Source organism: Vidua macroura, chromosome 1, assembly GCF_024509145.1.
Source record: "Vidua macroura isolate BioBank_ID:100142 chromosome 1, ASM2450914v1, whole genome shotgun sequence".
NCBI classification, from domain to species: Eukaryota; Metazoa; Chordata; class Aves; order Passeriformes; family Viduidae; genus Vidua; species Vidua macroura.
In genome coordinates, this window is record NC_071571.1 from 144,935,615 (window position 1) to 144,950,262 (window position 14,648).

The window sequence follows — 14,648 nt, forward strand, 5'->3', positions numbered from 1 at the left end:
CCTTTACAATTGTCTAAAGATTTCCCTTTTTTAATGCTACTGTAGACATTACTGAAATATTCTGACAGTACAAACTCTGTGCAATTTAAAGTAATCTCCACTACAATGTTATAAAAAAGAACTATTAATATAAAAAATCAGCTTTATGGAATGAAATGTATCACTAACATTTATCACTTTATTAGAAATTTTCAAAATTTCAGAAAGCATATTGGAAGAAAAATATCAAAATATTGCTAAACTATAAACCTGATAAAATAAAAAATATTTCCACATTGTATTTTCAGCCCAAGAACCTTCCCACAATAATTTAAAAACAAGGAAAAGGAATAAAACAAAAAGAAGCCAAGTTTTGTACAAGAGTTGCTAATATAATTATCTTTATATTGCTGGACTGTGTCACACTAAAACAATTTCCTCCCTCCACCCCCATTAAACAACAAAGAAGATTTCACCACCTTCAAGAAAGACCCACAAAGTCTGTTAATAACAAGTTCTGGTGTTGCAATTAAAACTGAAATTTGTTTCTTACTTCACACATCTGTAGCTGAAATAGCCGCCTCTCCTTCTCCATTTCCTCTGCTATCTCAGCTCCTGTTATCTCAGTTCTTATCATCCCGTGCTGCTTTGCATGTTCTCTCTTCTCCTTTTCAATCTTTGTGCTGAAATTTTAATTAGAAAACATTTTAGAGAATTCCTTCCACTAAAATGTGCTCTAGCATTATTTAGGGAAAAAGTAAAAATTAAGACATATCAAAGAAGACATTCTGAAGATTAGCTTCTCTACCAAAGCCTGTATATTTTAAGTGTCCAGAAGCTATTGAGCCATGAAATTGCCCTTCCTTCAATTCTGTTCTTTAGATTGTGTGTTACTTGGGGAAAACAATAAATAATTATATCTTAATAATAACAATACTAATAATGCAAATAATACTGCTAATAATAATTCATTTAAAAAATTCCAACACCACAAAAAACAAAGCCAAGTGGAAGACAAATACTTACAATTTGGTTTCATAATCTTTCCAGGCTTTGTCAAAAGGCTTTTTGAGGTCCTTAGGAAACAGAAAATTGTCTTAGAATATTTTTAAACTTTTTCTTTGTAGTTATCATGTAATAAATAGCAACAAAAATACTATTTTCTTCAAAACTTCTCAGAAAGAGTTGGAAAAAAATATTGGGTTTGAATCTTGTAAAGTATTGCTTTCCTGTGCACACTAAACCAGCAATTTACAATGAAATTGTCAAGATTTCATTGCAGTCATGCCAATTTTGTACTTTGTACTAAATACAGATTATTAATAAATGCCAACATAAGAAATACTCTCATGAGTGAAAGGAAAAGAGTCACTAGACAGATGAACATGAAACAAAAAATTAGTTTGCAACACTTACCCCTTTCACACCTTTTAAGTCTCCTTTTAAGAGAGAATCCAAAGTGAAAATAACATTGTGGCTTAAACCCTGGAGCTGAAAACAAAAACATTATATTCAAAAGGATTTATTATGATCTTATCAAACTACTGCCAACAATTCTTTGAACTTCACTAATCAAGTTGCAACCACCTCACATTTCTAAGTTCATAGTAAATTCAAGTCTGGGAAGAATTAATAAACATTTACTTGCATGAGACATACAAACATTATAACTAACATTTACTTCAGGTGACAAACACAGAATTTTACAACTAGCATGTAAGCAAAGTTCTGAAAGCACTTCAAGGCAATATTCACCCTCATGAAGCAAACATTTGGGTACACATTTGGCTACAGCCTCCTGAGTAAGAAGGACCTGCTGTGCCACAGGCAGGGAACACACAAAGCACGTGTTAACTCAACCATGAACAGAAGGAGCAAACAGAGGCACCAGCTCTTTGAAAATTCCCACCTTTTTGGGAACACTGCTCCTTTCCTTGTTCATTGTGTAAATCTGACATCCCCTTAAACTCTCATGAGTTTAAATTTCACCCCACTAAATTCATGCCTGTTTGATTATCGACAAGAATATCAAAACAACCACTCAAACAGGTCCAGTGTTCCACTCAAACTCCTCATATATTCTAAAGACACTGTAGCCTTTTTTTTTCCTTTTTCTAGGTGTATCCATTAAGGAGGAGCAACTCAAGCCATTAATTTTTGGCTTGAAATGACTGAACAGTAGCCAGTGAGTATGTCAGCTATAGAAAAAACAAAAAAAACCCAAAGCTAAATAGCAGTGTATTACTCCAATACAGTAAGGATTTGTAATCATTTATTACATCACTGAAGACTTGATAAAACAGAAGCCCAAATGAACTGGAAACAATCTGATAAAGCAAAATAGTCTCACATATAGAACAAAATAAAGGGAAAAAACCCCTTAACACATGGAAACACATATGAGAATTTAGTGAGGGCTGTGAACAAAAGATAATTTGCCTGCAAAGATTAGCTGAAGACATTTACAGGAAAGAGAGGTAGAGAAAAACAGGCTTTAAACACTTGGAAAAAGGCAAGAATCATGGAAATTTTCAAAAGAACTAATCTGCAACTGCTACAAATGTTCTGCCAAAACCTCGTCTAGATCAATGTAAAGATATTGATACATTCATTTTCATATACTCAGGTCTTTATACACCTTTTAAATGCACTATTATAATGAATTACTGCATAAAGAATGAAACCTGAAATGGCCAAGGACGTAGAAGTAAAAAAACAGAGAAATTGAATCTGGTGGGACACTCAAGAGTTTGCTAAAAGCATAGACCAGGGTTGGCAATGGCCAATCCCAGTGTTTTACCTTTATAAAACCTTACTGAAGGGTCATTGTGTGTCCTTCTTATAAGATAATCTTAATAACAATGATTCAACAACTTAACAATTATATTCATAAATTTTAAGTTTCAGACATTATATTTAATGATAACATCAACAGTTAATAGTAAAAACTGCACAGCCACTTATTTAACCTTGTTAAAATGATTAATGGACGTGCTTTTATTCTTGCCCTTGTATGCTGAGCAATAATTTCAAAATTATGCTTTCCAAAAGTTGTGTGTGTAATAAAAGTTATTATGCTTTTACTTCATAGTAATTGAATATCACTCTAAAAGTAGTCACTCCATAACTGATGAAGAAGAAAGTTATTTTGTACCCTCCTTCTCGTGAAATACCCATATTATCACAATTCCTATGAAAATTTTAAAGAATCATAATTGAAGTTCAAAGATGGAACAAATGGATCCCAATATGTGAAGCATTTTTTTCATTGTCTACTGCGTAGCTCCAGCCCTTATTCGTCTTTATGTCTTTGAAGACCATTCATTATTTTATTGTACCTTTATTAAGTAAGGCATCAACAATCTGTTCTAGGTAAAAGAAAAAAAAAAACCCTAAACCAATTATCCTGCCATTCATCTTAATAACTCCTGGCATTTTTCCAATTAATTTTATCAACATAAGGCACAGTACCTACTCTGGGGCTTTTTCAGTGACATAACAGAGTCCTTCTGTCAACTGCTTTTTCAGTGGACCTCAACTTCTATTTTGATATAAACATCTTTTTTTTTTTTCACTGTAATCTTATTAAACAGAATGATGCTTAAGAACAACAAAGCAGAATTTTCTATCTCAGGGAGAAAAAATAAGAAAAAAATGGTTTAAAATGCTGAGGCAATTGTAAAATAAGTTTGTTGTCTATGTGAAACTGCTGAATGAAGTAAATTAGTGAACACCCTATTTTGAATCCTGTTAACAAGAATTTGGGTAGATAATGCTTCATAATCTAGCTGAAAGAGTATAATGTTGTTTTGAATAAGTGTGGCTTCTTAAATCAAAAGTGGTTTTTTCCACTTGAATAGCACCATTTAAAATAAATAAATCCTGACATCTTTGCTAGTTGAAATAAGTTTAAAATTTCTGTGGATGCCCTGCTAGGAATGACAAAGTCCAGAAAGCTTCCAAAAAACTTGAGTTCTAGTCCCAAACTGTCCTTAAACTGCACTTTAATTCATAGTTTAAAATACTTACTTTTAATTGTGTGCTAAATTTAAATTAAAGGTGAAATTAATCCAGAATGACAGAAGTCTCTACAGAGGAAAGTACAAGACTCAGTTTTGGGCAACTGTCAAAGCCAGGGAACTTTGCTACAGTGACCTTTGGTGTGATCTACAGCAGTTACAGTTGTTTTGGGGACTAGAGGAAGACAAGTCTGTAATATCACTTGTACTTCACACACCAAAAAAGATTGGAAATTTGCCCAACTGTAAGAAAAATGTAAAACTGAAGCTATGACTTTCTGAATATAATACCTACAAAGCCCATGAAAAATGATTTCACAAGAAATGTGGCTTCATTACTTTCAGTGTTCAAAGATATTTGCTATGACTGTAGTTTTGTTATGCAGCTTTCAGAAATAAAAGGCCTAAGGCAAACTTAAACTGAGACAAACCTTTAAACCACCTTCAAAAACCTGGCATTTAAGCAAGGGATGCTTTATATATCACAGGGAGAGTGGAACATTCACACCATTTAAACGTGCTCAAATTGTTATTTTTTCTCCAAAAAGTGAATGTTTCTCCTTTTGTGGTAAAACAAAACAGCCATAACTAATGATATTTTATTTTTAATAAGAAAGACTTCAAGTTAAGGGATGATTTAAAATTAAGGTCCATGAGGTATATATCACCATCAATCACTTGTGAATGATGACTCAAGGGATGTCTCAACATTTATATTTACCTTCTTAATTGCCATTTAACAATCAAACACAGAGTGTGTCATAACACCCTTTAGAGATCCTCTCTGAAGAGACTGTTGATTTTGTTTTGGAAAAAAACTGAAAGCATATTAAAAATTATCCTTAGTCATTGTGATCATGCTGTTCTTGTATTATACTTTATTTTGAAACAAGTTAAAAGCTAAGAAAGTTTGAAACTCCTCACCAGGTTCTTCAACAGGGTTGATAATTCTTTAGTAAGTGTGGAAAATTTTACAAAAGCTGTGCCAAGATCTGGATTATCCCGACTTAAAAAATTACTTCCGAATTTATCTAGTACTTGTGCATAGTTTTCTTCATTTTGAACGTGATCTGCAAAGAAAAATCAAAAATCAGTTTTTTTGTAGCCAGTCAATTATAATTTTAAGCTTATTACAACTTAATAACTAACTAATAAATAGTACTTTGAGAAAAGCAACAAGTCAACACATTTACTGAAAATTATTTTAAAATTAAAAGGAACTATTTAGCAATAGTCATATATATGCTTTTTAAATCAGCAAGCTGAAATTTGTAATACAGAGATGAAGAAAACTCTGTAGCTATTGACAGAGTAATAAGATCAATACATCAGTGAAACCATATAAGATTGTTTTGTAAACAACATTGCAATTTTTAGCTGCCCACTACAGGAACTTTCATGCATACACAAACTTTTCTTTTGAAATGTTAGACATTTTTACAGAACAAAAAAGTCAAAAGTATCAGACATAAAAGTAAGGAGACCAAGTCTGAATCTGACTTTAAGTTCAAAAGAAGAAACATCTTACAAAGGTTCCCTTTTTGCCTGTTTTGTACACTGAGTTATCCCAGATAATAGAATGTGTATTGGCATGCACCCAAAGACTCTTTCCAATGTATTTAATAGCAAACTGCACATAGAGAGAGGTCAGAACCAAGACAATGCAGCTGAAGCTAGTGAAAGTGGGAAAAATCCCTGACTCAATAATGAATTAGAAACTGTTGTATCTGAAATGTCTTTCCTGCTTCTATTTAATTTCCTTTCTGGCATGTGTTTGCATAATTTTTGTTACTTCCATTTTAGTATCTTTAAATAGAAAATTTACCTCTACAGCCCTTTGGGAAAAGCTTTATCACCGTTATCTCTCTTAGACGATATTATTAGTATTAATTAAATCAATATTTCAGTTTAATGAATTGCCTAGGCTTACTGTGTGGGCTTTTTTCTGCAAACTACAAACACAAAACCACAGAGCTACAGCACAAGTTCTGTGCAATGAAAGGGAGGAAGGGAAAAAGAGAATAGCTGCCAGGAGGTACTATGGAATTTTCCCCCAAATTCTCCAAGATTGTTTTTTATTCAAGTTCTGATATTGCCCGAGAACATCTGAATTACAAGATATGACTCAAAAGATAGAAGAAAAGAAAAAGACATAAGTTTCAAACAATTTCTCATGACCAATGTCTCATGAATAATGTCTCACAATGCACAAATGTATTTGGACTTTAACAAACAGCTGCTGAAGAGTTAAACACTTAACTCTTAAGAGTTAAACTCTTAACTCTCTTATTGCAGATACTCAAACAGTGCACCAAAGCTCCAACAAAAAAATGTCAAAACCTGTTAAAAAAAGAGTACAGTCCTTATTTACCAATACCAAGCCCCAAAGCTCACACATCACACCAGTCACATTCTAAAAATCAAACATTAATACTGAGGTTTTCAAGAGGCCAAGTATTTAATCATATGCTAATACAGAGTTGTAATTCAAGCCATATGTTTTCTTAAAAAACTGTTCCAAAAGCATACAGTTTTAATCAAATAACTTAGCACTGAACTCAAGGAAACCACTACATAACAATAAAACATGCATTTTGTTTTGATGTAAAAGCTTTTACACAAATATACACAGAGGACTTTATCTGTGAAGGAGCTTTAGCTTAAATCCTGAGTGTGTAAAGCTCAAGCATAGCATATCCAGCTGTGCTGAAGGAAAAGGAAGGAGAATGGAAGGTTAGAAAGAGCCCTGCTAGATCATGGAATCCCTGTCCTTGCTTTTTCCACCACAGTATTTCCCAGCATTTTGATTTTAAGCACTGTGGTGTTTCATGGAGTATTTTTAAAAAATATTTCATTAGGAGAGTGAAAAAGAGCTGAAGAAGTTTGTTTCCTTTATCTGTAGAAGGGCAAAAGAAATTCCCAGTCAGAAAGAGGAAGCAGGAAATAGATCATTGTTCTAGAACAATACAGAGGAAATTCTCAAGAATCCCAGACTACAAATCACCTAAATCTAGAAATTAAGTTTTGATGGTGAAGTAAAAGGAATGCTCCTGTATTTACTTCTGTAATTGCCACACAAAGGCACACAAAATGCAAATACTCTGTAAGAATAAGAAATTTTCAATTTCTACACAAGTATCAATGTAAATCTTGCAAAAGGAGATTAAATATTTTCTTTTGAAGAGGTAAGGCAATTCCCTACTTGACCGTAAATGCACATAGCTGAAAAATTAAATCTGCAATGTAGCCTATGCTAAAATGTGGAATGTGAAACCTGACATGTTTAGAGCAAAGAGCATTCTTTAATCTCACTGTAGGTGCCTCATACACTCAGAAAATACTTCTTAGTGTCATAACAGAACGTCCTTTGCATACAGAAAGCTGTAATAGGCACGACAATATTTATTTCCTTAGATACAAGGTCTCATACAAGACTTTAATAACCCTAAGAGTGAGACAGGATCACAGCAGAGTGACAGCAGTACATACAGGGAATAAGATTTGTCTTCCAGAACTGAATCATGTCTTTTCAATATGGTAAGCAATGCTCAGCACTGTGATGAAAATAGAACTTCCCCAGCCAAACATCCTGCTCCTTCAGCAGCTCCCTGAGGCGTGCCAGAATCATAGAAAACTGAGGAAGGGCTCTGCACCCACCGATGAACGCAGCTCCCTTCAAAGGGGCCTGACACATCGTTCCCTTCCCAGTGGGACCTGGCAAGGCCACCAGCACCTGAGCCCATGCTGAGAACGCCACCAGAGTGTGGCAGATGTGATACAGAGCAGCATTCTGGCCTGGATACAGCAGTGGCATTTTCTGAGCTGAAGCTGTGCATCTCCTCCACAACCCACACCTTTAATTCTGGGCAACGTTCAGCACAGAATTTACCTTTGGCTTAAGAAAACCCTCACAGCTCCCAGTGCACAATAATTCTGTGGCATCCCTTATGTCTGAGCTCTAACATGTATTTTGAGGAAATGTTAAGAGGAAATAACAGGAATGCCTCTGGATATGCAGATCCAAGCAGCTTAGGAAGGAGTGGCAGCCATGGCAGCTTTGCAGCAGCCCTTTGCTGCACAGCAGCTCTTCCAGAAGCAGGGAGCACAGAGCTCTGAAGGACTCCCAGAGCTGAATCCCACCTTGCACTGCATTCCTAGGCAGCCACCTGCAGTTGTCCATGCCTAAGGTGACCCTATGGGAAACTTTTCTCAGAATGAACAGAAAATACCTAAATGAGACTCCCAGAATTTGTACTCTTTAACTAGAACCCACAGCATTCATTAAATATTATGTTTATTTCCCACTCAAAAATTATCAGAATTTTAGCATATGCCTCTGAGCCTGGTGAGATTTCTGGCTACTTGTGCATATTAAGTGAGGGTACAGAAGTACAAGTACTGTGGTGAGAGATTAAAGAATAGCCTTTATATGCTGGACCTATAAAACACATCACTGAAATTAAAGGTTTAAAATTGCCTTCCTCTACAACACTTTTGTTCAAATATATTATCCTGAAAACACTGAAGAACACAAGCACAAAAAAATTAAATACTTTACACAAGAAAAACACTACTTTTGTCATTGATTATGCCCAAACAAACCCGAAGAATGTCTAAATTAATGAGAATTAATTCTGCATATGTGGTTAAGTTAACAAAAATAAAAATCATATTTCAGAATTTTGATCAACTTTAAACTATTTTTAAGTTTCTTCTAAAACAGCTTTGTTCCATGGATAGCCAGATGAAAAATAACCAAGGTCAGAGCCAAGATGCATTTATGAATGAAAGATGACTCAGAAAGGCTTTAGAAAAGCCAGAAAGCTGGAAACGTTAAAAAGGATGGCAGAAATTATTTGAAATAAAAAAACACCCTTTCTCATTTCATTCTTCACAAAGCTGAAATATAATGAAAAAATAATAGAAAAACATTATTTGACCACCATACAATTGTCTGAACTTGATAACAATAATGCCTTCTGGAATGAGATTGTTCAAGGGAAAAGTAATAAAAGCCTTTTTCCATATTTCAGAGCAAGAAACATCTCACTGAATCTGCAAGGTTTTCTAGATCAAGTAGTACAAGAGCACTGAGAGATAACCGAGCCCAAAAAAGTTAATTACTTCTTGTTGCATCTCTGTTCATCACTGACATGCTTGAAGAAGTTCTTATGGAAGAATTTTCTTTCTCCTCTGCTTCAGAGGATTTATACCAAATCTAACAGTCGAGGTCTTAAAATCTGGTAACATGAGCAATGGCAAGTTGCTTAGAGCCATGTACAAAAGAATAAAATAGGCAAACTGCACAGTTGCAAGGTGAAGCCTCTTATTTATACCAGCCTTAACACTACAGGAAGAAAGAAAAGCAAATATAACAGCTATTTTTAGTGAGCTCCAGAGAGAACTGAAAATTCAAGTATGCACCAGCAGCAATATTGCTTATATATTCCCCAGGCTATTTGTAGGAACTACAGTGCAGAACAGAATTGGTGGACATGTGGATGAATACAAAATGCTCAACAAGAAAGGTTTCATGTAAGAAAATTTTACATAAAAAAACTCCCACCTCCAGGACATTAACAAGCATATAGGGAAAGGAAGTCCACATTAAATTATTGATTTTCCAAGAAGTTCCCTCGCTCACAAAAACACTGAAAGGAACTAAGCAGACAAAGATGGATGAGCCTCACAAGGAGGAAAGGCCAGCCAAAAAAATATGTGGAAGAAAGGAAAGAAAGAAAGAAATGTTAATTTTCGCACCAGAGAGAGGTCACCAGTGAACCAGAAGTCTCTACATACACCCACTAATTGTGCAGTCTACAGCAAGAGGCTCCCACCAGAGCAGTTCCCAGGTTAGAGGAATCTCATGTTTAATGGCCAATGCATGGATGTGTGCACTAGAGGCAGCACAACACATGAGGGAAAACACTCCTAACTTGAAGGAATTTATTGCATTACTAGACATTACAAGGAAAGGTTCTGGAGTTCTATCACCTTGACATTCAGTACCAAGCAAAACAAAGCTGCACAACAGAAATTATGAAGAAACACAGTATGCAATAAAGAAATATCAAAATATTGCCATAGTGGACTTAAAGCCTTAATATTGTGTGCAGTTCCTGTCCCTGTTGCTCAAAATTCACTCTTCCTCTTTTCTATTTTAGATAAGGAAGTATATGCTTCCATTTTGGAAAAAGAAAGAGAAAGTGAGTATGATTAAATGTGATGGTTTCTGTAAAAAAAAAAAAAAAAAAAAAAAAAAAAAAAAAAGGAACAACAACAAAAACCCTCAAAATGCCCTAGAGCTGCTGAGTTCAAAAGATATATAAGTTTCACATTATTACTGTGAGTAATAATAGAAACAACTCAAACATATTTTAAAGGGATAGAACGGTCCACAGAACAAAGTTTGGATTCACCCTCTAAAAACTCCTCTGACTCTACTCTAGCAAGCTTTGGCATTTCAAAGTCTCTTACAAACTTTCATGCCCAGAACATGCAGAGTTCCCTCAATTTCATATCATATGAGTCATTTTGGTGGGTTTGAGGCCAATGCTGTGAGACATGGGCAGGGACACTCTCCTTCTCAAGTGACTTAAGATCTGAAGAAATGCACTGGAAAACTTTGCACAGGAGAATTTAACTAGATTAATTTAGCAAGAGTGAATGATAAAGATTTACATTAATTCAAATTCCTTGGACAAAATAAGTTGCAGAAGCCCATTAAGAAGTATCAAACATCACGGTATCATTTCTGAATCATGGTAATTCCTGGCCTTCATGTCAGTGTGAGCTGAGAAAGTGCTAAACAAAGTACTTAAAATACACTCCATCTTTGAACCATTTTTCTTCTTCCTCAAGCATCTGCTGTTGAACACTGTGGGAGACCATGTGGACTGCTGACCCATCTCAGTACCTTTGGTCTTGTACGGATTTTATGCTTTTATTTCTCCATTGTGTAAACTCTTTTGATTATATTTGGGAGTTATCCCAGGGAAATAATGAAAAAGAGCTATTGAAAAATCTACAGCAAAAATAATTGTGCCTCTACTGCTGTAACAATTCAATCCAAATATTAGAGGAAAGGAAGTCAGAACAGATTCTCCATTAAGTTCAGCACCCCTGCCATAAGAAGGGGTCCTGGGTACAGATCATGCCAGAAGAGAGCAAGCCAGACAGGGAGCAAGTGGTGAAAAGGAAGTGTCTATTTGTGTGTCTCACTGGATTCCATAAACAGTCCTTTCTTATGCAACACTTTCAGAAATAAAAATAGGGAATGGACATTTCTAAGAGTTTTCTATACTCTTGTATTGGTATGTTTTCATTTCCACAGGAGTAGCTCTAACTGTAAATATGACAAATGGGTGAGGGAAGCACAGGAAGAGCAGAAAGTATTTGGGTGATGTTAAAGCTCTTTGTAACAGACCAGAGACCCTTGTGGTTGATAATTCAGCACTGAAGAGGAACAAACCAACACACCACAAGGTTCAGCCTTCCTGAAGAATTCTGTATGAGATACTGCTGTGTCACTATTCACTGTGTCACTGTCACTATTCAAAAGTTACTCAGGAAAGAAAAAAGAAATAACAAAAAAAAAAAAAACCCAAACAAAAAAAAAACAACAAAACAAAACAAAAAAAATAAAACAAAACAAAAAAAGACCCAAACTAACCAAAAACAAACAACCACCAACCAAACACCAAAACAACACTCAACCCACACAAAACAAAACAAACCTTCCAAAAAATAAAACCCCCAAAGAAACAAAAAAAACCCCACCAAATAAATCATTAAAAAAAAAAAAAACAAAAAAAAAAAAAACCTGAAGAAACAAAAAAAAAGAACCCTCAAAGAAGCAAAAAACACCCAAAAACCCAAAACCACTACAACCCAAAAAAACCTACCTATGGCTTTTGGTAGAGTATGAATTGAATAACTCTTTATCACCAGTTCAGCTGGAGTTCTCAAAGGAGATTATGAAGCACGGGAGTACTAAAAAACCTTCTCTTACTCTAGTAAATTAAATATGGTCTTAACTTCCAGCAAGCAATTAAATTTGTAAAACAAAATTCCAATTTTGGGTTCTCAAAATGTAGTTAGAGACTCTCTTTTGAAATATAAAAATAGCCACATAATACTTTCCTGAACTGATAAACCCCAATTCCTTTTACAGCTGTTTCTGGAATGCTTTACTTAAATATCAACGAAATCCATTTTCATCACTGAAGCACAAGAATATAGCTGGTTCAGCAATTTTCCTTGTACAAACAGACAAAATGAGCTTGAGTTTTGATTCACTTCACATTTATTTTTATAAGGTTTCACATGTGTAACATGTTTTTGGTCTTGGCTTTACTAATCCCAGTTTATCAGTCACTGCATGAACTGCCTCCTGCACACAGCTTTTCATTGTAGCAGAGCCTATGACAGCAGCATTCTGAAGAGGGAGCCAGAGGATTATGCATAAAGCTTTCTTGAGCCAAAAGAATTTCTACTAACTTGTAACTTTGAAACAAGGCTTGATAAAAAAAAATATAAAATGTTAAAAAGAAAATTAGAAATCAGCTACCTATCTCTGCTCCTTTTTAAGTGCAGAGCACCCAATCAAAGCCATTAATTCACCTTCTACCACTTTTATTCAATGCAACTAATTCATCATATAGTACTGCCTTACTTACAGGCCTTGACAACAATATTATTTTTATCACAAGATTTAAATGATAGCTATTTATATTATAGTTTCAAAACAGGCTGAAATACCTTTAACATGTTCTGCACTTTTCATCAGTTTTGAAACTTAGTTTTCACAGCTCTGTTTAAGTAAGTACTCTCAAATAGAAAAGCTTATTGGAGCATCTGAATACTTCTAAAAGCATAAAACTAAATACACTTGCATAAAATACTATTCTCACTTTATATCAGGCTTCACAGTCTACTGGGAAACATTTATCAACAACTGAAATTACAGCTAATTAAAGCATGGTGCTAGCAAACCAACCAGTGATTGGCAAATGAGAATAGTTAATCTCCAAGATATTAAAAATTCCAGACACTTCCATAAACACAGAAACTAAGAGCACTCAAAAGTAGCTCTGTATATGGAAAATATTTGCTAAACTGATTATTATTATTGTTAGGAAATTGGAACTGGGATTTTCTAAAATCATGTATTTACAGCCAGAAGATTATTGGCAAGTGCGTAGCTATGTTACCCTATCTGCCTTTGGCACAGTTTTTAGAACTTTAGAGAAGAAGAGGTAGAAGCATTAGAGTTGTGGCATTTTTAAAACTAAATCTGTATATTGATGTGTTTGATCACGATTTGTTACTGCACTCAAACTGATTATCCATTCATATTCTAACCAAATAACCTCCCATCAAAGTAACTACTATAGTCCCAGTAAAACATCAACAGTGTCTTCAAGCAAGCAAAACAATTATATACTATTTTAGGCAAGAAGGGAAATACATAATTTTGATTTTAGGTAAGAAGAGAAACACATTATGAAGGGAGAGCACATGTTGACAAAACAAACCCAGATATTTCTTTTTATTTACTTTTTAACCAAGTTTTAAATCTTCACTTATAAGTGCTTTCTAAAAATTCAGTTGAGAACATTTTTTATCATTTTTCTAGTTAAAGGTAAATGCTTGAAATATTATGACAGCAGGAAAATTTATCCATGGGATTCTCCTGGAGGCCATTGAGAAGGAATATGAGGGTAAAATAACTGGAGAGCATATTAATCTGATGTATAATCAGAAGAAAAGAAAGAAAATTCTTAAATGCAAGCAACTCCTAAACAGATATGCATTTCTTATGCTATACATTTCAATAGGATGAATTGCAAGACATCTCAAACTTGAAATTAAATGCTATGGTTCTTGTGTAAAATTGAAAACAATGTCTTACCTTGCCCCGAACTATATATTGCTTTCACAGATTTTTTCACCTTCTGTAGTGCAGTTCTGTCTTGATCCAATGCCTACAATAGCAAGAAGTAAACAAACTTTAAATATTTACTTCATTGATTGCCAGAACATACTTTAACAACTAAAAATAAACCCACAAAATAAGTAGTTTCACAGGCTGGAAAAAGCTTCAGGTACAACTGATTCAGCCTGTGGGAAGGTCTGGGGTCATTCAACTCCTCCAGGATGAATTAAAGAGCTGAACTAAAAATGCTCTGACAACAGAGTAGAACAGTACTGACAGCTCTAGAAGAAAAACACTTTAGTTTTGCAAAGGACAAAGAGTTTATTCAATTGTATTACATTTTGGAAAAAAACCCAAAACAAGAAATAGCAGATGCTTCTACACTAGCCCTACATTTTCTACTACAACTAAATTGCTTGTTAACATCTGTGGTTCTCCCACAGTAATAGTGTTTATAGACACAGACCATCACACTAACCCCTTGCACCAAATTCTACAACATAACTCTAAAAGTAAGAAAAGTAGTAAATCAAAATAAAGAAATAATAACTGATTTTGTGCAACATAATGTGACTGAAGGAGTAACCATCATCATCATCAAATATGCATTTTCAAGATTACAGCTTTAAGAATTTCAAATTTTCTGCAATAGTTCCAAACTCTAGTATAAAGCGTTATTAAGCAATGATGAATTGAGGATTAGATTTCCAATC

At 34.5% G+C, this 14,648-nt stretch overlaps 1 protein-coding gene across 3 annotated transcripts in view; it reads right to left on the reverse strand.

Annotated features, from left to right (window-relative positions):
- ASAP1 (ArfGAP with SH3 domain, ankyrin repeat and PH domain 1) overlaps positions 1–14,648 on the reverse strand; it is a 125,801-nt gene that overhangs the window by 56,338 nt on the left and 54,815 nt on the right. For all 3 annotated transcript variants that reach the window (XM_053971500.1, XM_053971483.1, XM_053971491.1), the window contains exons 3-7: positions 13,912–13,984; positions 4,923–5,068; positions 1,396–1,470; positions 1,006–1,055; positions 533–662 (exon numbers count right to left, since the gene is read on the reverse strand). In XM_053971500.1, coding sequence (XP_053827475.1) covers positions 533–662; positions 1,006–1,055; positions 1,396–1,470; positions 4,923–5,068; positions 13,912–13,984 — 474 coding nt within the window. The remainder of the gene's footprint in view (positions 1–532; positions 663–1,005; positions 1,056–1,395; positions 1,471–4,922; positions 5,069–13,911; positions 13,985–14,648) is intronic.